The following is a 24883-nucleotide window of genomic DNA, read 5'->3' as shown; positions in this document are numbered from 1 at the left end:
TTGTGGCACGACTTCGGCTCGGGGCAGGATTGAGGTGCCCACTTTTTGGCGGGCCGTGGCCAATCATAATAGTTTCTTTTTGCACAGGAATATTGAGCTGTGTTAGTCAGCAAGTGCTCTGGTATACGCATACACCTCAATAAGTGCATACTTTGTCGACGTATGTCGTTCACTGGATTCCGCTCAACTGCCATGCTTACGACGCTTATCATTTTCCAGAATTAGTAACAGACGATGCTCGATGTGTTGTGATGTTGTGGTGTTTCCGTGACCGGGGTTGCCGCGTTGACATTGCTGTCGGGCTGCGGACTTCGCTATCCAAGTTGGTCCGAATAGCTTCATTTTCGGACCACGCGACACGCGGTGCCTTTCGACTAAAGAACGGGCCCATGCGGCATTGTCCGTTTTGGATGCGCTTCCAGTGGCGATTCCGTGATTTGACAGCACGACAAATCAATAAGTCGGACAAAACAAGAACGCCGGAGGACGCTGGTGAAAGTGAAACCAGTGATGCAGAGGCGGAGCTAAGAGGGTATAAAGTAAGACATGCGCGCGGTTCTGTTCTTTCACGATGTGATTTGGAGCTTCCAGTCACCTTTGCTTTGCGAAATCAGTCGGCCATCGATCAGTCCACGTCCGATTTGTCATGCATTGATCTTCTATATTCAGAACCCAAACCTTTTTTATCTTCATCGTGTCACACAATGGCTTCCTTCTTTGAAATGATCGGCAAGCCGCCTGCAACAGCGTCCGTCCACGACAGCACACTCCTCATCGTCGATGCGCAAAACGAGTACGCCGAGGGCCGCTTCAAGACGGTCGGCGTCGAGCAGACGCGCAAGGCCATCCACGAGCTGGTCGAGGCCTACCGCGCCGGCGCGACGTCCACCGGCAAGCCCGCCAGCATCGTGCACATCGTGCACCACCCGTCGGACGACACCAAGTTTTTCGTGGCGGGCACGACGCTCGGCGACATCTTTGCCGAGCTGACGCCGCTGCCGGGCGAGGTGGTCGTGCACAAGCGGCTGCCGGGGTCGTTTAGCCAGACAGACCTGCACGAGCAGCTGCAGAAGCTGGGCCGGCAGAAGCTGGTGATTGTCGGGTACATGACGCACCTGTGTGTGTCCATGACGGCGCGGCAGGCGCTGGAGCTGGGCTACACGAACCTGATGCCGTCGGACGCCGTGGGGACGCGGGACATTCCGGGCGTGTCGGCAGCAGAGTTGAACCGCGTGGCGCTGGCGGAGCTGGCGGACTCGACGGCGACGATTATCCTGAGCAAGGACGTGGCGAGGGCGTGAGCGGATGGGCCGAGGATGGGTGAGAAAACGACGAAACAAATATGACGCCAAAGGCTGAAAGACAGCCGGGAAATTCTATAAAAAGAGTAGATTTTGGTGTATGTCACGTCTATGTCTAGCAGACCGTTTCCCGCCAGAAACCTGCTGTCTATGATAACAAAAAGTATAAAAACAAAACCATTGGAGGAAATATGTACTGCGAATATGAAGTTTGCCGTTTGCCGTGTGCCGTGTGCTTGTGCTGTGAGTGATGCAGTGTGTGGAGATACCAGATGTCATGAGCACCGTCCCAATTGACAACGCTACCTGCCACCGGCGTGCCATGCCCCCAAAACGCCAAAAGAGCCTGCCCGATGCCCGACTATCCCCCCGTTTTGTCGTTTGTCTTTTGTGTGTGCAAAAGACGTGATTATTAGTACATGAAAGAGGTGTGTGTCTCCGATTCTATAAGTAGTGTGGTGGTATGGCGTCGTGATGCCGCGTGGTGACGTGCAAAAGTGCAAGGGAAGTGGCTGCCCCTTACGTCACATCCTCCAGCTCTTCCGAGGGCATCATGACTGCAAGTTGGCGCAGGATGGTCTGGTACAGCAGCAGCATGCACCCGCTTTGGATGCTCGTCCACACCACGCGCGGACCGACGCCGCGGAACCATCCGCCAATGCCCTCGGTCTGGTAGATGAACTTGAGGCCCTTGATGACGGACGACGTCTCGAGATGGATGGCGCCGGGCTTCGGAGTGTGCGTGGACGGCGACGACGTCGAGATGAGCCGTTTTTGTGGCGGTGGCTGGCTGTTGGCCGTCTCGGACGTGTGCTTGCTGGGCACATCGGGCGGTGTGTTGCTGGATCTGAGGGACGCGGAAGATAAAGAGGAGGAGGAAGAGGACGCCGACAGAGCGGCTGCGCTTGTCCCATTGGCCGCGTCTGGCCGGACCTGGGTCTGCAGGCGCGTCTTGACCACGTCCAAAGGACATGTCATAGCACCAGCGAGACCGCCGGCACCAGCGCCGGTGAAAAAGTCGAGCGGCAGGCCAATGTCGCGGCTCTGCTTCCACTGGCGGGCCCAGCTCTGGGCCTGCTCCCAGAACATGAACTGCAGCGCCGAAAAGGGCAGGTCGCGGTACAGGGTCGCCTTGTAGCCGTGGAACAGCGCCGCAGTGCCTTCGTAGCGGACGATTGTGCGCGCGGCATCGAGCGTGCCGCGATAGTTGTACCCCGAGTGGAAATATGGGTTCTGGTAGCGGCCCTGCAGCTGGAGGCGTGTCTTGAGCACCTCGGAGGGCACGTAGACGACGGACGCGGCGAGATCGCCAACAAAGCCGCTGGTCAAGTAGGCAATGTGCGGCTGGACCCCGGCGTCGATCATGTGCCGCTTGCTAAACTCGTAGGTGCCGAAAAAAATGACGGTGCCCGGGAACGACCCGAAGAGAGCGGGCAGCCAGCCGCCATAGAGGCCGCGGCGGATGCCCTCCTGGCGCAGGATGGTGTAGTAGGAGGATCCGAGGGATGTGTATTTAGGCGGGACATGGGGATCGCCTTGCTGTCGTGTCTTGACTGTGTCGAGGGAGTGCATGAGCATGTCGCCGAACGTGCCGCCGAGGCCACCGGCGAGCATGGACTGCAGCAACGCTGTTAGCCATGATCTAGGCAGAACGAGAAACGAGAGAAAATCAAGGCTATATCTTACGTGGAAATAGGGCGGCCGCCCCTCGAGGCCTTCGTCGCCACCTGCGACCATGGTTGCTTGTCGTGCCGCGTGGGAGCGGCCCAGCGCATCGATTGAGTCCGTCAGTTGGCCAGTCGCCGGCCGCAAGCCATGGTCGAGTGCAGACGAGGAGGAAATGGTGTTGGTGAGATCGATTGGAACGGATGGTGATTGACGAGACGAGTTTGCGGGCGCAGTCGTCGGAAGCCTGACGGCGCCGTCTGTGGGCATGAAAAACGAGTTGATGGTGGTGCCTGGCCCGAGAATATTTCTCTTCCGGCCTCTGGAGACGTATCACAGACTGGACAACTCGGTCGCGTGGTGTGAGCGCTGCGGTGCTCGGGTTGGTTCGGACAATTCGCAGGCGGTAGACCGCAGCGTCTCGGATGTGTCAGGAACGGCTGTGAAAGTCGTGACAGGTCGTCCGAGGCGTGGCAGGCGGTCGGAGAGAAGAGGAAGGAGCAAATGCGGCCAGGATGCACGGGTGCGCCTTCCCTTTGCCACTACCGGTCGCCAATTTTTTTTTCTTGCTTATTTTTCCAGGGCCGTGTTTTAATGCCTTGGCTTCCGGCCCTGCCAAAATGCCCCAACAGACCCGGCCTCTGTGCCGCCGCCAATCAAAATACAGTTAGCATTTGGTGTTCCTGGCCGGCGCAAAGGTTCTGGAATATCATCAGTACAGGGGCATACTCACCAAAGATTAGCGGCTGGGCCAAACCTGTGCTGTATGCATTGTGCTTATGTAAGAAAATGCCCCTCAGTGAGCTTCGTGATATACGAACGTAACAAGCACAAAACGGCATATATAATTATAGCCTTTGTCTATTCAGTCATTTCGTGATTTGTACACCCCAATGGACTTTAAACAGGATGACAGATGGTGGATGTTTATATTCTACAGGCCACAGGCTTGCCCCAGCTTCCCAAATTCATGAACTCCCAAAACGCCAGTGGCAGCTCTATTTAATGCAGAAGACCGTCTGTGATGCAAACGTTGCGAGCACAAGTCGCAAACAACTGTCTAACCTAAAATCCCGGTGTAGCCGATATCCGGTCGTCAACGGGATACTCCCACCACTTCACGCGGCCCGCCTTGTCAAACGGCAGCAGCACGTGCGTCAGCTGGCCGGTGATCAGGCCAATCGACACAGGGCCGTAGGTGTTGCTGTCGAGACTCTTGCCCACGCCCGCGTCGCCTTCTACCCACATGTGCCCGGCCGGGATGCGCACGTAGGCCGTGGGGTACGGCTTGCGCGTCTGTACGACGTCGCCTTCGAGGCCAATGATGCGCTTGACCGACACCACTTCGGGATGATACGGGCTCCTTGTTTGGTAGTTTTGTTAGTCGGCAATTGGCAATTGGTGTCCATGGACAGTCCAAAGCAACGGAGAGTGCTCACTTTAAGAAAACAATCATGCCCCGCTGCAGTCCTTCCTGGGCGTACAGCTTGCGGTTCACCACCCAGTCACGCTTGAGCGACTCGTTGAACCGGCTGTTGAGGAAGGGGTACATGGACGGGCCCTCGATGCGCGTGACTTCGGCGACCGTCGTATTGAACCAAATGGCCACTGGCAGCCACGTCGCCAGGCCGAGCAGGCGGAACACAAACTGGCGCGCAAAAGCCGACCGGCCCGGCCGCGGAGGTATTGATTCCTTTGTCGAGGCAGACGTGGCTGCCGGTGCCGACGTCGAAAAGGCTGCTCGGCCGGTCCGCATGCGCATCCACAGCGAGCGAAGTGCCATTCTGTAGTCGGTCTACAACGTCACGCGCTGCTATGAGATGCCGGTCATGGAGGGCTGACGTGGTGTTGCGAAGTGAGGCAAGGTGAGGTGAGGTGTGGTGATTCCCTTTCACGGCATTCGCTGGAGCTAAAAAGGCAACGCACCACGCCCCGCTTTCCACATAAACCCGACTCATGCAAATCGACGAGCACGCGACAAACACGACAGCGAGAACAAACATCGTCCGACTTCTGTAAAAAGCCAACTTCTGATTGCTATGTTCAGGTTTTCGTTCTTATTGCTATTTTTTCTCTATATAAAGAGCGGCTCAGTAAAGCCTCATTGTCAAAAGCCCCCGATACGCATTTGACTCGCCTGTAAGAAGGAGAATGAAGTCAACGGCAGCTTGAACAGCTTTTACAACATACCCTCCTCACCGGTGGCCATACTGTAGCTCCCTCATATCTCCATAAACTTGTTGCCTTTCCATGTCCCGTCCGGCGATATGCCCCCGCTACCTTCATGAAACCAGCCGCAAAAAGCAAACAGACTCGGGCTGGATATGCAGAAAGAACTAGGCAGATGATAAAAAAAATAAACGTATCGGATGGTGAAAATTTTGTCTAAACAACAGTTTTTCCCGTTGGTAAGTCCCCAATTGCCCTGTAGATCCTCACTTTTATCTTCCTTCGTATCCATCTCCGTGCATGCATCGTCGTTTTTGCTTGTTGGGAATTTCAAAACAAAGGGAAAGAGAAGGCGAAGACGAAAATCGTTGTACACAAAGAAAGCATACGACAAACGAACACAGTCATGTGTTCGTCCCTCATGCAACCTCTGGCAGGTCGTCGCTCTCGCTCTGGCTGTCGTCGCCGCTGACCTCGGCGTTCTCGCGCTCGCGCTTCTCCATGAGCGCCTGGAGCTCGGCATCGTCGCTTTCGGTGACTGCCTTCGGCTCCATCTTGACCACCAGCTTGCCGCCCGACGCCTCAATGACCGAGCGCACGTCGTCGATCGCCTTTGTCAACCGGCTGATGCCCGTGTTCTTGTCCAGGCACGTGCTCGTCAGAACGTACAGCGGCGGCGATACTAGCCGCACCTTGACCTTGTTGTCTTCCGTGTTGTCGGCCTCGGCCGTGCGCAGCGCCTTCTTGATCGCCTCGATGCCCTCGTACGAGAAACACGTCACCTCCACGTCGGCACGCACTTTTGTCGGCTGCGGTGTTAACCGCTTGCCAATGTACGACTTGAGCTCCTCCTCGACGACCGCGCTGGGGAACGTAATGTCCTTCCAGACATCCGGGTTGCTGTGTACAATTAGCAAACGTCCACAGACAAAATCCTTTGGGCTTTGAGTTATGGCAGGATGCCTGGCACAGGCCAGTACCATGTCGGGAACAAGACAAGACTCACGTAATCGACAGCTTGAAGGCGTCCAGGGAGTGGCCGTACTGCTTGTTCAGCGGCCAGCCAATGGCCTCGTACAGCGACTCGATTGGCGTCAGCGTCTTCTCGGCCACGTGCCGCAGGATCGAGTGCACCATCTTGCTCTTGTTGTACCGCTCCTCGCACTTCTTGACGTCCTCCGTCGACACCCGGCGCTTCGACAGATCAATGTAGCCCTTCTCCTTGTCCACACGCAGCACCACCACGCACTCGTTGCGGCCCACGCGGATGAGCTTCTGGATACTGCGAATTCGCCGTCTCGACAGCTCCGAGAGCAGGATCATGCCGTCAATGTCGTCGTACTCGAGCAGCTTCACGTACGCGCCCATGTCGGCGATCTGGCGCACGTTGACCATGACATAGCTGTCAATCTCCGGATACTTTTCTGTGCGCGCGCGACCATTGTTAGCAAACTAGTACCACCGACCAGCAAGTCCGTCCCTGCCCATGGGAGGCCGATACGACCGGGGCGTCAAGGACGTCAGAGGGGGACAACGAACCCTCGTAAAATCTGCAGTTGCTGTACGACATCGTGGCGGTTGGGTGCGTCGCCGCTGCCTATATCCGTTGTGCAGGGGCAACAAAATAAGACAGAATCTGCGTATTCGATCTGCGACGGCACAGTGGATGCGGCAAAAACGGTGCGATCGAGAGACGTCGGGATGTTGTATTGGGAGGTGGCTCTGGAGGGGCGTTCTCGTCTTCGCGGTTGATCGTGGCGTTGCAGAGCAAAAGACAAAAGGAGCGAAAAAAAATATACAGGCGGGGCAAAAAGAAGGTGCTGGCTCTTGCCTTGGGTGCGTAGTGGTCGGACTTTGCAGTTTATGGAGCCTAAGCTTTGTTTGCTGTTAGAGGCCAGGCTAGTTAGCTGCTGCTAGGGCCAGCGCTTTGCCATTGCTATGGCGCGACGTCTACGGAAAGTACAGTTTGCGCTGCAAAATCTGCAAAATTACTGAAAAGGAAAGAAGTACTTTGCTGCAAAGTACAAAGAGTCATACAATAGAACGGCGAAACAGTTGGCAAAGCAGTTACGGCGCTGTTGCGAGTCGTTCTTGCCTCCAGTCATAGCAAGGCAAAGTATTTTCCAAATGCAGCAGGCGACTAGTGGGGTTGGGCAGGCACTGAGTCGTGGTAGCCCTTATTTTGCGCCTGCACTGGATCAATAGAAAGTCCGACCCGGATGCGGCTGCTTTCGCATGTGTGCAGGTGCGACCTTGTAATTGCAAGCCGAAGCAGGGCAGTCAGGAACAGGCCATAGGGGCTCCACAGCATCCAGGTTCGCTGGCTTATGTAACTCACGAGATCCACCTGCTCTTTCCGTTTTGATTCAACGGCGGGCGTTATATGAGCAGGGGAGATGAAAAGCTTAGTTTTCCCCCAAGCAGCTTCCCATTCCTCTCCTCCTTCCGTTTTCACTTCATCCGTCACTTCTTCACTCCCCTCCCTCTCTCGTCTTCTTTTCATCTCCTCCTCACAACACGCGCTCCTCTTTAATCCCCTCACTGTTTCCCTCCCAACCACCCCTCGTCGACCGCTTGGCCTCCCACGCGGCTTGCACGTCCAACGGGAGACCATAAAGCTCGACGGTAGCTCTTTGGCCCTGAGCCCGACGCGCCGCCCACCCACAATGCAGACCTCTTCACCCGCTGCATGAGCTCTGCAGCCGAAAGGATGGGTTCCGTCGACACCTCCACTATTGTCAGCGGCACCAGCACGGCTGCTGATGCTGCTGCCTCCCTCAGCGTCGCCCTGGCAAAAAGCTTGTCGGCTGGCGCTGGCGGTCCGCAGGCGGCCCTGTCGTCTGCGGTTTCGACTGCCCATGACGTCGCGGCCACCCATGGCTCCTGGTCGTGGGTCGGCCTCTTTGCGAGGCTGGTCTTGTCCATCCTCCATGTCGTCTCTGTCGTCTTGTATTTCGTGATCAAGCTGGCCACATTTTCGTTGCCCACACTGCTCTTCACGCTGTTCTCGACGACCCTCACCGTGACTATGAATGCCACGACTTTGTACGTCCCCTGCTCACCCTCCTCCTCATCTCTGCGAGCCATTTCATTGCTGTGTGTTCTAACGTCAAGCTCAGGATGGTTATTTTTGCTGCATTTTTCTCCACTGCCAGCTGGTTTGTGCGGTATCGCTACCTCAACATGTACGCGCGTCTTCCGCCAGAGCCGCAGCGCAAAGAGCCGGACATTGACTTGTTTCCTGACACGCACGAGGAGGGTATCAAGTCGGGCCTCTCAAACTACCTGGACGAGTTTCTTAGTGCCATTAAGATTTTTGGCTACCTCGAGCGGCCCGTGTTCCATGAACTCACCCGCAGCATGATGACGCGGAAGCTCATCGCAGGCGAGACTCTGGACCTTGAAGAAGAGAAAGGATTTTGTATCGTTGTCGACGGGCTAGTCGAGATCTTTGTCAAGTCGTCGAGCCACGGACACCGCCACAACGCCAACGTCGACTCACGCCGCGGACCCTTCTTGGAGACCGCCTCGAGTGACGACGACGAGGAGCCTCTCGCTCATGGAAACCAGCGGTACCAGCTCCTTACAGAGGTTCGCAATGGCGCTCCCATGTCTTCTCTCTTCTCTCTGATGTCTCTCTTCACCGAGGACATCAACCTGCGCGTTGAAGACGACAGCACACCAGCGACCCCTGCCATGGGCGGTCGTCCAAACGTACCTCGTCCCCCGGCCAGTGCGAAATTCCGCGGATCACACGACTCGCACACCCCGTTTCCAAAGACGTCTGCATATGGTACAGACGGCGCAACTGCTGAGCCGATGGAAACAGCAGATGCGACCGCCCAGCAATCGGCTAGTTCCCGTCTCCCGCGTGTTCCTCCAATGACCTTGGATCCTCTTCGCGACCCTCCTCGCCCCCAACGACCGGTACCGCGACGGACGGCGACCAACTCGGTCCACCCGGATATCATTGCCCGGGCCACCGTGGACACAACGATTGCTATTATTCCAGCAAGCGCCTTCCGCCGCCTCATTCGCATCTACCCCAAAGCCACATCGCATATCGTGCATGTGATCTTGTCCCGCTTCCAGCGTGTAACGCTCGCCACCGCGTACAACTACCTAGGCCTCTCGGAAGAGGTTTTGCAGACGGAAGAGAACATGATCAAATACACCATGCGCCAGTTGCCCAACTTCTTACGTGGAGATGCCTTGGAGCGCCTGAAGGAGAAATTCCACCGAGAACGCGAACGGATCGGCGAAGACGAGACAGACAAGGGCATCGCTCTGCACAATCCTGCCACGGGTCGCCGCAAGAGATCAACGACGACCCTGCGCAAGGAGGCCGCCCTGCACTCGCTGGCCCGACAGCGGCCTTCTTCCTCGGCCACGTCATTCAGTCTTCGCCCACAGGACCACAACTCTCGGTCGAGCAACAAGCCTGGGGATCTTCTCGCTAATACGTCGCTGGATGTGACCTCCGGAAACGTTGACCTCGCCGCAGACTCTCTTCCTTCCTTGGCTGATTCACCATTTGGCTCTGACCCTTTCCAACTCGATGCCAACTTGGCAATGTCGCCACTGGCCCAGAGGTCGTTCAATCCTTTTGCGACGCAGAAACAGAACCGTATGTCCATCGACTCGCGGGAAGGCCTGGACGAAGAGAATGTTTTCCGAGAGTCTGTCCTCGAGTGCATGTTCAAAGCCATTGGTCTCAACTCCAGCACGGCTACACCCAGGGAGGCCGAGTCGATTGAGGCGTCTCCTCGACTTGGATCGTACGAGAACTTCCGCCAGAGAACCTACAGTTCCAATGCCTTTGGATTTATGGATCCGTTCGGCGGCTCTGCCGATGGTGATGCTGACTCGATGGCCTCCGGTACGACTGCGAACACCCCTCCTAGCGTCCAGAGCCTGGCCCACGATATGCTGGATGAGGTCGAGATTGTCTTTTTCCCCAAGGACTCAGTCCTTGTGGAGCAAGGGGAACGCAATCCTGGTCTCTACTATGTCATTGACGGGTTTCTTGACGTCTGCATGCCCGCTGGAGCTCCCACGTCTGGCGACATCATACAGTCGGCCACAGCAACCGAGTCTCAGTCTACATCCTCCTCTTCAAGCACACAGAACGGAACCGCCAAACCGACAGGCAGAAAGAAGGCCAAGTCAGCTCGTCGAAGCGTCGGCCTCATTAAACCTGGTGGCCTTGCTGGTTACATTGGCACCGTCTCTTCATATCGGTCGTTCATCGATGTCGTTGCGAAGACAGATGTGTATGTTGGCTTCTTGCCTCGCGCGTCGCTTGAGCGTATTGTGGACCGGTATCCCATTGTCCTCCTTACCATGGCAAAGCGCCTCACGAATATATTGCCCCGGCTGATCCTGCATATTGACTTTGCTCTGGAGTGGTTGCAGGTCAATGCCGGCCAAGTCATCTTCCACAAGAATGAAGAAAGCGAGGCCATCTACATCGTTCTTAATGGCCGTTTGCGCTTGGTTAATGACCGGAACGAGGGGCGGGTTGGCGTCCTGGCTGAGTTCGGCCAGGGCGAGAGTGTTGGCGAGCTTGAGGTGCTCACCGAATCGTCTCGTTCCGGAACCCTGCATGCCATTCGAGACACGGAACTGGTCAAATTTCCCCGGACTTTGTTCAACAGCCTGGCACAGGAGCACCCCAACATCACGATCAAGATCTCAAAGATCATTGCGTCCCGCATGCGAAATCTCATGGAGAATCCCAATGCCGCCCTCAGTCTCATGGACGGCAAGGCGACAAACTCCATCGAAAAGGGCTCCTCCACTGACAATTTACGGACGGTTGCGGTCCTTCCCGTCACCGCGGGTGTTCCAATTGTGGAGTTTGGTGACAAACTTATGAATGCCCTTAGCCAAGTGGGAACGCCCAATGGAGCAACATCGCTCAACCAAGCCGCCATTCTGAACCACCTGGGAAAGCACGCTTTCAACAAGATGGGCAAGCTAAAGCTTTCGCAGTATCTCGCGGATCTGGAAGAAAAATACAGCCTCGTCGTTTATGTTGCAGGTAAGGCAACTTTGCGTTTTATCATTTTGTTTTGCATGTTCTGTTTTCTGGAACTTCCAACTCTGTCTGCATTGAATGATGAGAGAAACTCAGTCCCATAGGCGAGCTTCGGCCGTCGATGATGGCTAACTAAACTCTAATTTTTTCCTGACTCTTTGCATTTTGTCTCACTTTAATCCTTTTTGACTTGCAACTATGGTTTCTGTTCCCATGCTAACTGTGATGGTACCATCATCAGACACCAGTGTCAACTCGCCTTGGACACAGACCTGCATCACACAAGCTGACTGCATTCTTCTCGTTGGTCTCGCAGAAGGCTCGTCGGAGATTGGCGAATACGAGCGGTTCATGCTGGGCATGAAGTCGACGGCAAGGAAGCTGCTGGTGCTGCTCCACGCGGAGCGCTATTCGGCCTCAGGCACGACTCGATCGTGGTTGAAGAATCGCGTGTGGATCAATGGTGGCCATTATCATGTGCAGATGCCGTTCGTTTCGCAAGCGGTGCCCATTCATCAGCCACCCAAACGACTAGGGCCTAGCCTCAAGGAGAGAGTCCAGATCATACAGGCCGAGATTCAAAAGTACACCTCCCGAAAGGTGCGGCGCAGACCCTTCTATTCCCCGGATGCCCCATTCAAGGACGATTTCCATCGTCTGGCACGGCGCCTTTGCGGGAAATCTATTGGCTTGGTTCTTGGCGGCGGTGGTGCTCGCGGTCTCGCGCAGATTGGCATCATTCGTGCGTTGGAGGATGCTGGCATTCCGATTGATATGATTGGCGGCACATCGATGGGCGCGTTTGTCGGTGCCCTCTACGCCCGGCATGCCGACGTGGTACCCATCTTTGGTCTGTCCAAGAAGTTCGCGGGCCGTATGGCGAGTGTTTGGCGCTTTGCGCTGGACTTGACATACCCGTCAGCGTCGTACACGACCGGCCATGAGTTCAACCGCGGCATCTACAAGTCGTTTGGCAAGGCACAGATCGAGGACTTCTGGCTCGAATACTACTGCAACACAACGAACATCAGCAAGAGCCGGGCAGAGTTCCATACAAGCGGCTACGCCTGGCGCTACGTCCGCGCTTCGATGTCTCTAGCGGGCTTGCTGCCGCCGCTGTGTGACGAAGGCAACATGCTGCTGGACGGTGGCTATGTTGACAATCTGACGGTGTCCCACATGAAGAATCTCGGAGCGGACATCATCTTTGCTGTCGACGTGGGCGCACTGGACGACGATACGCCGCAAGCGTTTGGTGATACGTTGTCGGGGTTCTGGGCATTCGTCAACCGGTGGAACCCCCTGTCGGCGACGCCCAACCCGCCGACGTTGGCCGAGATCCAGGCACGCCTCGCGTACGTGTCCAGCGTCGACGCCCTGGAGCGGGCGAAGACACTTCCCGGCTGTCTCTACATGCGGCCCCCGATTGACGACTACGGCACGCTTGAATTTGGAAAGTTTGACGAGATTGTGCAGGTCGGCTACCATTATGGACAGGATTTCCTGCAGAAGTTGCGTGATGATGGCCGTCTCCCGTTGATGGAGGAGACGGAGGAGAAGAAGGCGCTGCGGCGGACGATGGCGCCTCGGAGAGCGAGTATCTGATTTTACACGAGTTTTGGAGACTCTTGGAGCTGTTTGTTTATTGCATCTTGTTTCTAGGCCTCAATTTTGATACTGTGATGGCGTTTTGGGTTTCGGATCGGGAAGCGGACCTTCGACACAACAGCGACAGCCATTTTAATGACAGGCCATGAATGAACATGGAAAAATGGATATTCTTATTTTTCGCTCTTATTTTTCGTACTTTTTAAATGACATTTCTGGGCGTTTTGTTGACTCTCTTGGCTATTTATTTGCGTATTTATTGAGGAATATGTACGAATCTATGTGAGACATTTGTATCTTTCTTTTGCAACCCTGATGTTGATGTTTGTCTAACCTTCTATATTTAGAATTGCTTATTCAAACTTTCGGACGACTTGGTCTTTTCCTCGGCCAGCACTTTCTCGGCGGTCTCGACAAAGATTTTGCTCGCACCGTCGACGTGCTCGGTGTGTGTTGAGAAGTTACCAGTCATTACGCGGATGGCGGCAGTGTTGCCCTCGAGGGTCGTGCCCGTGACCCAAATCTTGCCGCCGCCGTTGACCAGCTCGCAGACCCGCCGCGTGCGGGCCGACGTGACCTCGAGCGGCTCGTCGGGCGTGCGCTTGGCGGCGCGGAACACGGTCAGGGCAAACTGCGGGCCGGTGATGATCTCAAACAGATCCGGGCGCGCCTTGAGGGAATCGGCAAAACGCTCGCCGAGCGAAATGGACCGCCGAATGTAGGCGCGCAGGCCCTCGCCGCCGTAGGTGCGCAGAACAAACCAGGCCTTGAGACTGCGAAAGCGGCGGCCCAGCGGCAGCTGCCAGTCGCGGTAGTCGGTGACGAGGCCGCCGTCGCTGTAGTCGTTCTTGTAGTAGTGGGCGTCGGCACCGAGGGCATCGACGAGCCAGCGGCGGTCGCGCACAAAGGCGCAGGAGCAGTCGAAGTTGGTCAGCAGCCACTTGTGCATGTTCATGTTGAAGCTGTGGAAGCGGCGCAGGACAGCCGTGCCCGTGGGCTCGGAGTTGGGGTCGGCGGGGTCGCGGGGCGCGGGGCACATGGTGGCACGGGTCTCGGGGGCGACAAGGGCCGAGCCGGCGTACGCACCGTCGACGTGCACCCAGATATCGGACGCAGCGGCGTCACGGCCGGCGGCCACCTGGGCCGCGAGGTCGGCATCGAGCACGTCGGCAATGCTGGCAAAGTCGTCCACGGCGCAGGTGTCGGTGGTGCCAAAGGTGGTGCTCAGGAAGAAGGGCTCGAGGCCGGCGGCGCGGACCTTGGCCAGGGTCGCGCGCAGGCCGTCGCCGTTGATGGCATAGCCGTTGGCGGCGGGGGCCGGGATCGACCGGTAGCGCAGGCCCAGGACCTGGGCGGCCTTTTTCGCGGACGAGTGAGCGGTGCCGCCGCCGAGAGCAACGAGGCGGGCGCGGCGAGCGGCGCGCAGATCCTCCTGCTCCTCGTCGGACAGCGTCTCGAAGCCGGCGTGGTCGGCTGCCAGCGCAGCGCGCAGGTACTTGTCGGCGGCTGCAGTCATCATGGTCATGACGGCCTCGGAGGCGGTGCCGTGGATGACGCCGCCGCCGCGCGTGGGACCCGTCGAAAGGTACTCCTCTGGCAGGCCGAGCAGCTGGGCGAGCCAGTCGAGGACGACGGTCTCGAGCTCGGTGATGGCCGGACTGCAGATCCAGTTGAAGGCGGCGGCAGCAAAGGTCGCGGAGTACAGCTCGCCGAGGATGGACGGGTAGCTGGAAGGACAGGGGAAAAAGGCGAAGAAGTTGGGCGACTGCCAGTGGGTGAGGCCCGGCACGATCTTGTCCTCGACGTCCTGGCGGATGACGTCCCATGCCTCGCCCTGCTCGGGGGCGGCATCGGGCAGCAGCTTGCGCAAGTAGCCGGGCTCGACAGTCGAGACGACGGGCCGCCCGCCGAGGCTTGCATAGTACTTGATGACTGGGGATGTTAGTCGGGGTCGGCGCCGAAACTCAATCCATTCCACGTGTGATCTTACTCTCGTCGATGGAGGCCGTCGCAGCCTCGCGGAAGGCGTTGTCATCCATGGTGTGTTGGCGGGGAAATCGAGGGGATGAGGGTAGACCAAGCACGGAGTACAATCGGGGTGGAAGACCTTTCGCAGTTGGCCGTTCATATACATCCGTCGTCGGCCGCCAATGACAAGAAGGCTGTGGTCTGTAGTCTGGCGCTATAGTGTACTGTAGTTTAAAATTCTTTCTTTCCCCGAAATGTTGACAGGTGCCACCCGCCACCGTCGCCTTCCTAATTCGTTATAAGGCGGCCCGCTACCCCAACGTCGCGGGTGTTGTGCGGTGCCTGGGGAAAGAGCGATATAGTATGTTGTACGGCAGGTCCAAACAAGCAACAAAAGGCAGGTGCAGCCGTTCCTTTAGCGGGTGCGCACTTTCCGGGGCTCTGTCAATCAACCGTACCTTCCCCTGTCCCAAGTGTCTCTGTGGTCGTACAATGTCGTCCAACTCCTCCTTTTGCACTCGCTTACCTCTCTGAACTTCTACCACCTCAACTAACGCTCAGAGCCGCCGTCTACAACGGGAGGCAACGCCTCGTTTTCCGGCAGATGTTGGACTGCCGGCTGTCCAGTTTTGTCTCCCGACCGCCGCCGCTGTCTACGGAGTCCACGCCCAACCGCAGTATTGCTTTCAACCGGACGTGCGAATGCTGGGCGGAGCAACTCATCCAGAACTCCATAGTGATCGTCAAGCCTCTCGTGTTGCAGCAGCGCTTAAAATGCTCTGGTAGTCAGAGATGCATTTCGACACGTTCCTGGCCGTTGATATTCGTGGTCAATGGCATAAGCCTTATGTTGCATCCTTCATACTTCATGGAGCGCCTGGGAAGAGCAAAGCGCGGTATGTGACCGGGAAAGGATTACGCTGCCAAATGAGTACGGAACAGCCGCAACTAACAGGCATAGAACAGCGAAAAGCTCATAATACATTATCGACACTGAAACATGGCGACGGTGTTGGCAAAAACCTCAACGACCGTCGTACAGATGTCTTGTGAGGTATCTTCAGCCAGAAGAATCATGCATCTTGGTGATTCCACAGTCGACGGGCTATTCACAGCCCAAGTACTAAGGCGCCCAACACATCGGCGAATACCACACATACGTCCATGTGCTCACACATCGACTATCTCCAGTGCGTCCTCAATCCACTGCCACAACCTCTTATCAGCTACAAAATTGGCGTTCCGCTCCGACATCAGCGTCAACTTTCTTGCCACAGCATACCTCACTGTCACTCTCTCTTCCCGTTTCCTCACTGCTGTCAACATTTGCTGCACGTCACCATTGTCCGCCTTCCCTTCTTCTCGTTTCCTCACAATCTTCTCTCCTTCTTTTATTCGTTTTCCTTCCGTTCCTCTGCCTGCCATCGTTTCCTGTCCCGCCGTTTCTTCTTGTTCTTCTTCATTGTCCGCTTCCTCGTCCTCGCGGAGCTCAGCCATCAACTGTTTGGCGTATTCTTCCTCGCGGTGCTGGCAAAAAAGCCGAGGAATGTCCCGTCGGATGTCGTCCGAGTCTTTGTCATACACGAGTTTGTAGAGGTTTTGGAACAGCGTCAAGTCTTGCGTCGACAATGTTCGCACAAGGGGAGTAAAATGGCGAATTCTCTCTGCTTTCTCCCATTGTTCAGGCTCAAAACTCCGTCCCCGCGCCGTTTGCTGGAAAGCCGTCTTAAAAGCAACAATAAGTGAATCTGGAGGCGGTGCGAACGAGCCATTGAACCCTGGCGTGACGAGCAGCTCGGTGACAGGGCCGACCGATGCAGAACCCCAGTCGATGACACTCGTGATGTTAAACTCGTCGTCCACAAACAAATTACCGAAATGAAGGTCGGGGTGAGAAAGGGCGAAATGGATGCCTGTCGAAGCGAGAGACGGAATCATGTCGCGCAGCAGCTGGCCCGCAATGCAGAAAGAGAGCCTGTTTTCACTGCTCTCTATCTTGTCGCCAAGGGAACAGAAATCATTCCACAGGTCTGTTGCTTCGCGATAGTCGGACCAGTTGCGATACTCGAGCGGGTCAGGAATCGGCGCAAAAAAGCTGTGGGGGCTCATTCGAAGCTGCTTGGCATGCTCTACCATGGCAGAAATCTGAGAGCCAAAGTACTGGCTCTCGTCGTCGAACGGACCTCGCTCCATGACCTCGAGCCGGTCCCTCCACTGCCAGAGCAACGTCGGACTCAGACATTCGCCAACGAAATAGTTGCCATCGCTGTCTTCGAACAGGGATCCAATCTTGTTGAAACGAAGCTCAGAGAGACGACACATAATGGACCCGAGCTGGCTCATAATATTTTCTCGGTTCTCGTCGGTCAGGGGAAGAAGCTTCACTATTTGGGGGTACCCTGGCACGCGGAGGGCATCTTCAGTCCAGTCGTACTCAGACAGCGGACGGCCAGAGGCCTTGCTCATGAGAATGTATGGTACCCCGATGTCATTGTCGGACGAGCCGCTGAAACGCTTGGTCAGCACCCAAGAAACGTGACCGGCTGGACTTGACTTCATTACGAACCTGAACGAATATACGTCTGGGACGGGGATCGAGCTGTGTGTCCGTATGTATCTCAATGTGGCGGCTTCACTAAGCAGTATCTTTGAAGCAGATTCGGCCGAGTAGATTGTGTCTGCGCCGGCGCGCGGTGAGCGAAACACCCATTCGGCCCCATCGTCAAATTGAAGAAACACAACCCAATTTTGGCTTCCCGATTTGGGTCTCCTCGAGACGTCCGCTGTACATGAACACGGCAGGCCTCGAAGTTTTGTCGCGAGAGACAGCAATGCTTCGAGGTTGAAATCGGCGTACGCGAAGATCTTCTCGTGCTTTTGGCGCTTTCTGGGAAGCATGGTGGGAATCATGGTGGACAGAAAAGACGGCGTTTGACGACTTTTCATACGCCCATATTAAATAAGCACAGTACTCACTGCTCGTGTACTGCGTTTTGCTTGATCGTATCTTATTTCTTGATACGAACCACGTGCGGCGTCCACACACGTTTTCATTCATAAGCTCCCGCGTCGCACAAGACGTTGGCAGTCTCGGCTCCAACACCAAAGCAGAAGAAGCGGACAAGGCAACAAAAGGTCTCGGCAGGTAACTCGTTTTGTGGCTCGATGCGGTGGCACACTGACCCCTGTTGGGCGTTCTTCCTAATCCAATCAGGAGCCGCCTGGTCACAAGAAGCGGCCTGGCCCGATCCGCCCAGAACCTCAAATTGCTCAACAAGAAAACAGGAAACACTATGAGCAAGTGTCGTTCGGCGTAGGATTGGCTCGTGTCATCTGAAGCACGGTCGCTCATTGCTTCTATGGGCTTCTATGGAATCGACAAAACTAATACGCTATACACAAAAACAAATGCAATCAGCCACAATGACCGGCCTCTACCGCGCGTCCATCTCGACGCCCTCATCGTCGACCTCTTCCGTGCCGTCGAGGATGCCGTGGTCGCCGCCGCTGTAGCCGTATCCATTGCCGCTGCCCAGTCGGATGCACCCGCCAGTGACGCGGCTCACGCGCTCGGCCACCCATCCTGCCAGCCACACCATTCCCTGCCACAGTCGCTCCTGCTGGTTCTCGGCGCCGTTGCCGTTGCCGTTGCCGTTGTCGGTGCCGTTGATGCCGGCCGTGCGTGTGTTCTCGGCGGCCTCGGCCTTGAACTGGTACTTGAGACAGTCCTTGACGGTGACGAGGCCCACCAGCTTGCCGTGGTGTTCGATGAGGATGACGCGAGGACCAATCTTGCGGAAGAGCTCCATGACGGTCTCGAGGGGCAGGTGCGGGTGGGCCATGACCGGCGTGCGGTCCACGTAGCGGCTGAAATCGACCGCCGTCGACGACGGTGGCGGGTGTGCTGGCGATCCGCCCGGTCTGCTAGTGTCGTCGGTTCGTACGGCCGCCATATCCATATTCGGGACAACGGTCAGTGCCGGTGTCATGGGCGCCGTTAACAAGGCATCATCGCCCACGGCGGCGGCGGCGGCAGCAGCGGTAGCGGTGCCAGGTCCGCCGTGGGTGGAGGCCGCAGCAGCAGCCAGCTCAGACGGCGGCAGGAACACGCAGCGCGTGTCTGGATTCACTGGCCCTGCATTGCGCCGGAACCGGTCGACAGCATAACGCAGCTCTGTGCGGCCCACGTAGCCGACGAGCACACGCGACTCGGCATCATCGACAACCGGGTAGCCCTGGTACTGGCCCTGGGCCAGAAGGCGGTCGACGGCGGCCAGCGTCATGCCGGCCGCGGGCAAGGCCGTGACGTCGCTGTTCATGGCCTGCGACACCGGCACGCCAAAGTTGTGCTCCTCCTTGTTGTCCAAAAAGGGAAACCCGTTGAACCAGATCATGCGGTCGGCAATGCCGCCCCCTCCAAAGAGGTCGCTGACCGCCTTGGTGACGCCCACCACGATCATGGTCGGCAGAATGTAGGTCAGGGCGCCGGTCAGCTCAAACATGATGACGACGACACAGACCGTCAAGTGCATGATGCCGGAGAGCGCGGCGGCGGCGCCCAGAAAGGCATAGGTGCCGGGCGTGATGCACGGCACGTCGGGCTCGCAAGCCGCAAAAAACACGCTCGACGGGTACGCATCGTGCAACGCCTGCACAACGATGCCGACGGTGCGGCCAAAGGACGCGCCAATGGCCATGGACGGCACGAAGATGCCCGCGGGCACCTTGCAGCCGTACGAGATGATGACCAGGAACGTGCGCAGCAGCGTGGCCACAACGAGCGACGCAATGTTCCACGTCCGTTTGGACGCCTCGCACAGCCCCTGGTAGTCTTCGGCGCCCTCGCACTCGAGAAACAGAATTTCCATGCTCTCCGTCATGTCGATGCGCAGGAAGACGTTGGGGTAGCACACGAGGGCCGTGGCGGCCGCCAGCAGCGTGGCCTCGAGCACGGCGTGCTGGCCCAGGTACTTTTTGCGGAACGCCTGCACGCGCAGGTTCCATTTGATGACAAAGGCGCCGTACAAGCCGCCAAAGATGCCGATGATGACGTAAAAGACCGTCTCGAAAAAGTGCCACGACCGGTCGTAGTGCACCTGAAACATGACCAGCTGGCCCGTGCGGAAGGGGTTCATCGCCGACAGCACGGCCGTGGCCACCAGCGCGCAAAAGTAGCTGCGCCACAGCGTCTTGAGGGGGAAGTAGCTCGACATCTCCTCGAGCGAAAAGAGCACGCCGCCAATGGGGCTGCCAAAGGCCACGGCGACGCCGGCCGCGGCGCAGGCACACAGGATCTCGCGCGTCTTGGACGCGTTGCGGCGGTACTTGGCAAACAGGCGCGAGATGACGTTGCCCGTGCACACGGCGTAGTGCACGCTGGGGCCCTCCTTGCCGACCGACAGGCCCGACGCGATGGCGAGCGGCAGCGCGACGGACTTGATGGCCAGCGTCCAGAACCCCAAGAAGCCCTTCATGGTGAAGCCGGCAATGATGCACTTGATCTCGGAAATGCCGGATCCGGCCGCGTACGGCGCATAGGAGCGGACGAGGATGGCCGACGTGAAGGCCAAGGCCGTCGCAAAGGCCAGGTACAAAAGGTAGTTGGCCGGCCCAAAGCCCGTCCAGCGGTGCCAGTCGGCGCAGCCGTTGTCCTCGCCCCAGCAGCAAAAGTTCTCGTTGAGGTAAAAGGCCGTCGTGCAGTAGCCCAGCTTGATGTCGGACAGCCACTCGGTGATGATGTTGAGGAACGCCGCGTTGAGGCCAATGGCCACGCCGATCAGCGTCACCACGATCCAGCCCTGCGCCGCGTCGTACGACTCGTACAGCCTGTGCCGCCAGCCGACCTGGCCGTGGTCGTAGAGGTCGGCATTGTGCCGTCGCCGGGCCTTGCGCCGCAGATGCTCGCGGGCCGCGTCCTGCACCCAGTCTGGTGTCGTTGGTCAGTCCGTGTCCAAAGGCGCCCCTCGAGCAGCCGAAACCAATCACGCACCTATTGTTGTAAAGTCCTCGTAGCGCTTGATCTCGGCAATCTCCTCCTCGATCCGCTGGTGCTCGGCTGCCGCCGCCGGAGCGCCCTCGTCGTTCTCGCCGTTCTCGCCGTTCTCGCCGCGCTCGGCCGTCGAGACGGCAAACGACAGCCGCGAGCCGACCGACGGCCGCCGCACGCCCACCGCCGTCGACGACAGGAACGACGACGACCGGGACGCCATTGTGTGTGTGCTGCGTGTCGCGCCCTCCGTCGACCAACACAGCCGCGCCGTTCAAGGATCGGTGTTTGGATTCTTCGCGTGGATGGTTCGTCAGCCGCTTCCGTTACCGCCGCTGTCTCGTCATCTGTTTTGGGTCGTCCAGATTCGTCAATCTGTTGCGATTTGTCGTCTCCGGCGTCCCCGTCGTCTCGTCGTTGCCGGCTTTGGCTAGATACGGGGTCGTTGGCATGCGATTGCGTCGTGTTCTTGGGCGTTTTCTTGGCCTTGGCCGATGTGCGCTAGAGGAAGCTTGATGCTGCACGGAGCAGCTGCCTAATCGACTGTATTACAGCGCAATTACTTGGCGCCTCTTTCATAGTCGCCAGGGCACTTGCGCGTCTCCACAATTGGAGGACAAGTCTCACGTGATAAAATGTGCTCAGCCACGTGCACGTGTCTCAGTGTCCCATTTACACAAAGTGTTTCCCAACAAGGAAGTCGCCCAAGACGAGCTCTCACATTCACTTACAATCACAGGCATAGATGACCACAATATTGCGAACAACACGATACAGTCTGCAGCCAAGCGAGATGCAAATCAGTAGGAGCATGTCTTGCGGCATCTCCAGGGTCCAATTCAACTAAGGGCAGACTACGTAATACAACATGCCAGCCCAAAGGGCGACAGTGGGGTATTCAAGCGCGCAATTGGGAAAGAAAATCAAAAGAAATCCAAAAGAAATCCAAAAGAAATCCAAAAGAAATCCAAAAGACAAAGTCATGCAACGATATGCAAGAAACCCAGGAAATAGTCCGTTTATTCAGAGGCAAATGAGGCAATATGTTGTCGCAAAGCGAACCCGGCGGCAGCTGCCACTATGTTCGAACGGCCGCTGGCGCTCAGAAGTTGTTCCACAGCCGCTTGTACCAGGGCGCGGGACCCAGGTCGCCGCGGACCACCTCCTTGTCCTCCTCGAGATCGCGACGGCGGCCCGTAACCAGGTCCATCTCGTGGGCGCGCCAGAAGCGGGTCTTGAAGACGAACTTGTAGCCAAAGTAGATGATGGCAAAAAGCGGCAGCAGGATGTAGGCGTCGACAAAGTTGCCGGCGTCAAAGGGCGACAGGTACGACCAGCCCTGGACCAGGGCCAAGAAGACGTTGGCAAATAGGCCAAAGTAGGCGTTGTACGGGTACCCCAGCGACCGGAAAGGCAGCTCGTCGGGGGTGTGGCCCTGGGCCTTCCAGGCGGAGCGGAAGCGGATGTGCGTAAACGAAATGCCGCCCCAGACCAGGAACGTCGAGACGCCCGACAGGTTGACAATGTAGCCGTAGGCCTTACTGGCGCCGGTCGAGACGTTCATCATGCTCAGCGCGCCGCAGGCATTGGTCAGCACAATGGCCGGGATGGGCACGCCGCGCTTGCTGGTCCAGCCCAAAAACTTGGGCGCCTTGCGGTCCTGGGCCATGAAGAGCAGCGTGCGGCTGCCAATATAGATGCTCGAGTTGACGGCGCTCAGGCAGGTCACGAAGATGAAGGCGTTGATGAGGTTGACGCCCGACTGCCAGCCGGCGTTCTGGATGGCAATGGTCATGGGCGACTTGAGGGCCTTGGTGGCGCCGTTGACGAGGCCGTCGGCGTTGGCGGGGCAGGTCAGGCCGAAGAAGATGGCGGAGCCCATGTAGATGAAGATGATGCGCCAAAACACCTGGCGGATGGCCCGCGGCACGGCGACGCCCGGGTTCTTGGTCTCGGTGGCGGCGACGGCGATGGACTCGACGCCGGCGTAAAAGGTCGAGCAGAACACAAAGACGGTGGCCACGCCACGGAAGCCGTGCGGGAACGCGCCGGGGTCGTGCCAGTACGCGCCGCCAATGGCGGGCGTGCCCTTGATGCCGCCGCTGACGTAGACGATGGAGAACAAAAAGTAGGCGACCAGGCCGCCGAGCTTGATCAGCGCCAGCCAGAACTCGGCCTCGCCAAAGGCCTCGACGCCGAGCAGCTGGAAGGCCATGAAGGCGGACCAGAACAGCAGGAAATACCCCCAGATGGGCACCTTGTCGCTCCACAGGGAAAAGATGCTCGTGATGGTGTTGTACTCGTTGGACAGCACCGCAAACCAGATGATAAAGTAGTTCCAGCCCACGGCGACGCCAAAGGCCTTGTCGACAAAGCGGTCGGCCAGCGTGACAAAGGCACCGCCCGAGGGGTACAGCGTCGTCAGCTCGCCCAGGCTCTGCATGATGCTGAATGCGATGATGCCAATCACGCCGAAACCGATAATCAGGGCAGCCGGGCCGCCCGAGGACAGGGCTCCGCCGGAGCCAACGAGCAGGCCGGGGCCGATGATGCCGGCGAGGGCCATCATGCTCAGGTGGCGCGTCTTGAGGCCGCGCTTGACACCCGAGTGCGGGTCGATGGCCTGGAAGTCGCCCACGGAGCCTTCGTCGGCGGACGTCTTGTCCTGGGGGCTGCCATTTCCACCATATGCGTCGGCGTGCTTCGTCTTGTCGGGGGCGCGGTAGTCGATGCCGATGTCATCGTTGAGCAGCCCGCTGCCGTAGCCACTGGGCGTGGGTTCGTGTGACGCCATGATGAGGCCAGGCGCGTAGACGGACGGAGAAAGAGAGAGAGGGAGAGACGAGAAACAAAAATAAAAAGGAGAAGTAGGGTGAAGAAGGAAGGAGCGAATTCGGATAAATGAATATGTCTAGTGCGGTATCACCAAACAAATGTGCGCAAAAGTCGTCCAAGCACAGGTCAGCAGCACATTCCAGTTCCGGTCTCTGTTGTGTCTCTGGTCGTCCGGATCGGCAGTCCTGTTATAGCACACAGCGCAGGTCTTTACTTCAACGGACTTGACTGCGATCTTTGCCCTGCGCCAGCGCACAATCGACAAGGTTCAAGATACGAGCTCTGGGCTGTCGCAAAGGCGTGCTTCTTCTGGGGTACGCCAGATCCGCACGTCAAAAAAGCAGCAGACGGCGTGCTCGAACAGCGTGCACGCCTATCAGCAAGACGCCGTGGGCGAAAAGAGTGCGCGGATTGCTGGTATTGGGTGTGTTTGGGCGAGATTCGGCGGTATTCTCTTATTCTTTTATCAGAGCAGAGGGACGGAAAGAACGAGGCGGCGCCTTCCACAGCGTTATCTCCTTGCTAAAATCCGTTCTGTGAGGAGACCGGCGGCGCCAAGATCGGACGCGATACCAAGGCGATCAAGCAGGAGGGAGAGGAAGGGAAAGGGAGGTGAAGAAACGTGGAAGAGGCGATGATCGGGGACCGATTGGCAGGGGGAAGAGAAAATGAAAAGGAAGAGATGGCAGAGTGCCCGCAGAAAATTAATACAAAAAAAAATCAGAAAATAAGGGCCAAAAGAACAGACGAACGGTCGAGTGCAGATCGAAACAAGGAAACAAAACGCCAGTCCGGTGCCTTGGGAGCGACCCTCTTTTACATGTGCGCCAGGAGAACGACAGTAGTCGGATGGCGTTGGGTTTCTGTTCCTCTTTCAACTTTTGGTGCGTTTTTCTGCTACGTTTCTAGTGTGTCATTTTGAAGGGTTCGTGCCTTCCTGGTTCGAGAGCATTAGTCCTCCTGTTCATCGTTCTTGCCTTCCAGCACGCGAGTGATGCAGAGACTTCTTGCCATTCGGCGTACCACTGCTCCGTAACCAACGGCAGCTTCTCGGTCGCAAGGGCTCCACTTCGCACGAGAACTCCCCACGCTCGCCCCCCGTCGTTCTTACCCTTCCCGTCAACTGCTTGAAGCCACACCACATGATGCACTCGTGGCGCCTGGTCGCTCCTTCCAAACCCGCGCTCGCCACGTTCTGGCCGAGGCCACCAGACGTCTGTAGCTGAGCGATAATAACAACAAAATAGGAAAATATTGATTTGTCGAATGCCAGAAGAACGCAATAAGCATATCCCTCGGGTGGTCTGGACA

The 24883-nt window shown here is 57.4% G+C and overlaps 9 protein-coding genes across 9 annotated transcripts; 2 read left to right on the top strand and 7 right to left on the bottom strand.

Annotated features, from left to right (window-relative positions):
- Positions 1 to 704: 704 nt before the first annotated feature.
- Positions 705 to 1301, top strand: SPBR_01039 (isochorismatase; the record flags this gene model as incomplete). Its single annotated transcript, XM_040759358.1, has 1 exon — positions 705 to 1301. One exon carries the CDS (start codon positions 705 to 707, stop codon positions 1299 to 1301), a length of 597 nt encoding a protein of 198 aa, XP_040618297.1.
- A 519-nt stretch (positions 1302 to 1820) lies between these two features.
- SPBR_00610 (mitochondrial carrier protein) lies at positions 1821 to 3236 on the bottom strand (the record flags this gene model as incomplete). Its single annotated transcript, XM_040758929.1, has 2 exons — positions 1821 to 2918; positions 2988 to 3236. The coding sequence occupies 2 exons, from the start codon at positions 3234 to 3236 to the stop codon at positions 1821 to 1823; spliced, it is 1347 nt and encodes a 448-aa protein (XP_040618296.1).
- Positions 3237 to 4031: 795 nt separating this feature from the next.
- On the bottom strand, positions 4032 to 4749 carry SPBR_00985 (mitochondrial inner membrane protease subunit 2; the record flags this gene model as incomplete). Its single annotated transcript, XM_040759304.1, has 2 exons — positions 4032 to 4329; positions 4406 to 4749. 2 exons carry the CDS (start codon positions 4747 to 4749, stop codon positions 4032 to 4034), a joined length of 642 nt encoding a protein of 213 aa, XP_040618295.1.
- An 805-nt stretch (positions 4750 to 5554) lies between these two features.
- On the bottom strand, positions 5555 to 6705 carry SPBR_00745 (translation initiation factor 2 subunit 1; the record flags this gene model as incomplete). Its single annotated transcript, XM_040759064.1, has 3 exons — positions 5555 to 6035; positions 6142 to 6559; positions 6675 to 6705. The coding sequence occupies 3 exons, from the start codon at positions 6703 to 6705 to the stop codon at positions 5555 to 5557; spliced, it is 930 nt and encodes a 309-aa protein (XP_040618294.1).
- A 1119-nt stretch (positions 6706 to 7824) lies between these two features.
- Positions 7825 to 12780, top strand: SPBR_00035 (lysophospholipid hydrolase; the record flags this gene model as incomplete). Its single annotated transcript, XM_040758356.1, has 3 exons — positions 7825 to 8180; positions 8255 to 11178; positions 11492 to 12780. The coding sequence occupies 3 exons, from the start codon at positions 7825 to 7827 to the stop codon at positions 12778 to 12780; spliced, it is 4569 nt and encodes a 1522-aa protein (XP_040618293.1).
- Positions 12781 to 13126: 346 nt separating this feature from the next.
- On the bottom strand, positions 13127 to 14822 carry SPBR_00464 (aromatic-L-amino-acid decarboxylase; the record flags this gene model as incomplete). The annotated part of the gene is made up of 2 exons (XM_040758783.1): positions 13127 to 14715; positions 14774 to 14822. 2 exons carry the CDS (start codon positions 14820 to 14822, stop codon positions 13127 to 13129), a joined length of 1638 nt encoding a protein of 545 aa, XP_040618292.1.
- A 1099-nt stretch (positions 14823 to 15921) lies between these two features.
- Positions 15922 to 17310, bottom strand: SPBR_00623 (uncharacterized protein; the record flags this gene model as incomplete). Its single annotated transcript, XM_040758942.1, has 1 exon — positions 15922 to 17310. The coding sequence occupies one exon, from the start codon at positions 17308 to 17310 to the stop codon at positions 15922 to 15924; it is 1389 nt and encodes a 462-aa protein (XP_040618291.1).
- An 875-nt stretch (positions 17311 to 18185) lies between these two features.
- SPBR_00179 (chloride channel, other eukaryote) lies at positions 18186 to 20960 on the bottom strand (the record flags this gene model as incomplete). The annotated part of the gene is made up of 2 exons (XM_040758499.1): positions 18186 to 20677; positions 20741 to 20960. The coding sequence occupies 2 exons, from the start codon at positions 20958 to 20960 to the stop codon at positions 18186 to 18188; spliced, it is 2712 nt and encodes a 903-aa protein (XP_040618290.1).
- Positions 20961 to 21839: 879 nt separating this feature from the next.
- On the bottom strand, positions 21840 to 23531 carry SPBR_00467 (general amino acid permease AGP3; the record flags this gene model as incomplete). Its single annotated transcript, XM_040758786.1, has 1 exon — positions 21840 to 23531. The coding sequence occupies one exon, from the start codon at positions 23529 to 23531 to the stop codon at positions 21840 to 21842; it is 1692 nt and encodes a 563-aa protein (XP_040618289.1).
- Positions 23532 to 24883: the final 1352 nt, after the last annotated feature.

The sequence above is a fragment of the Sporothrix brasiliensis genome (genome assembly GCF_000820605.1).
Source record: "Sporothrix brasiliensis 5110 chromosome Unknown Cont19, whole genome shotgun sequence".
In the NCBI taxonomy this organism is placed as follows: domain Eukaryota; kingdom Fungi; phylum Ascomycota; class Sordariomycetes; order Ophiostomatales; family Ophiostomataceae; genus Sporothrix; species Sporothrix brasiliensis.
This window is presented reverse-complemented; position numbering and strand designations above follow the sequence as displayed.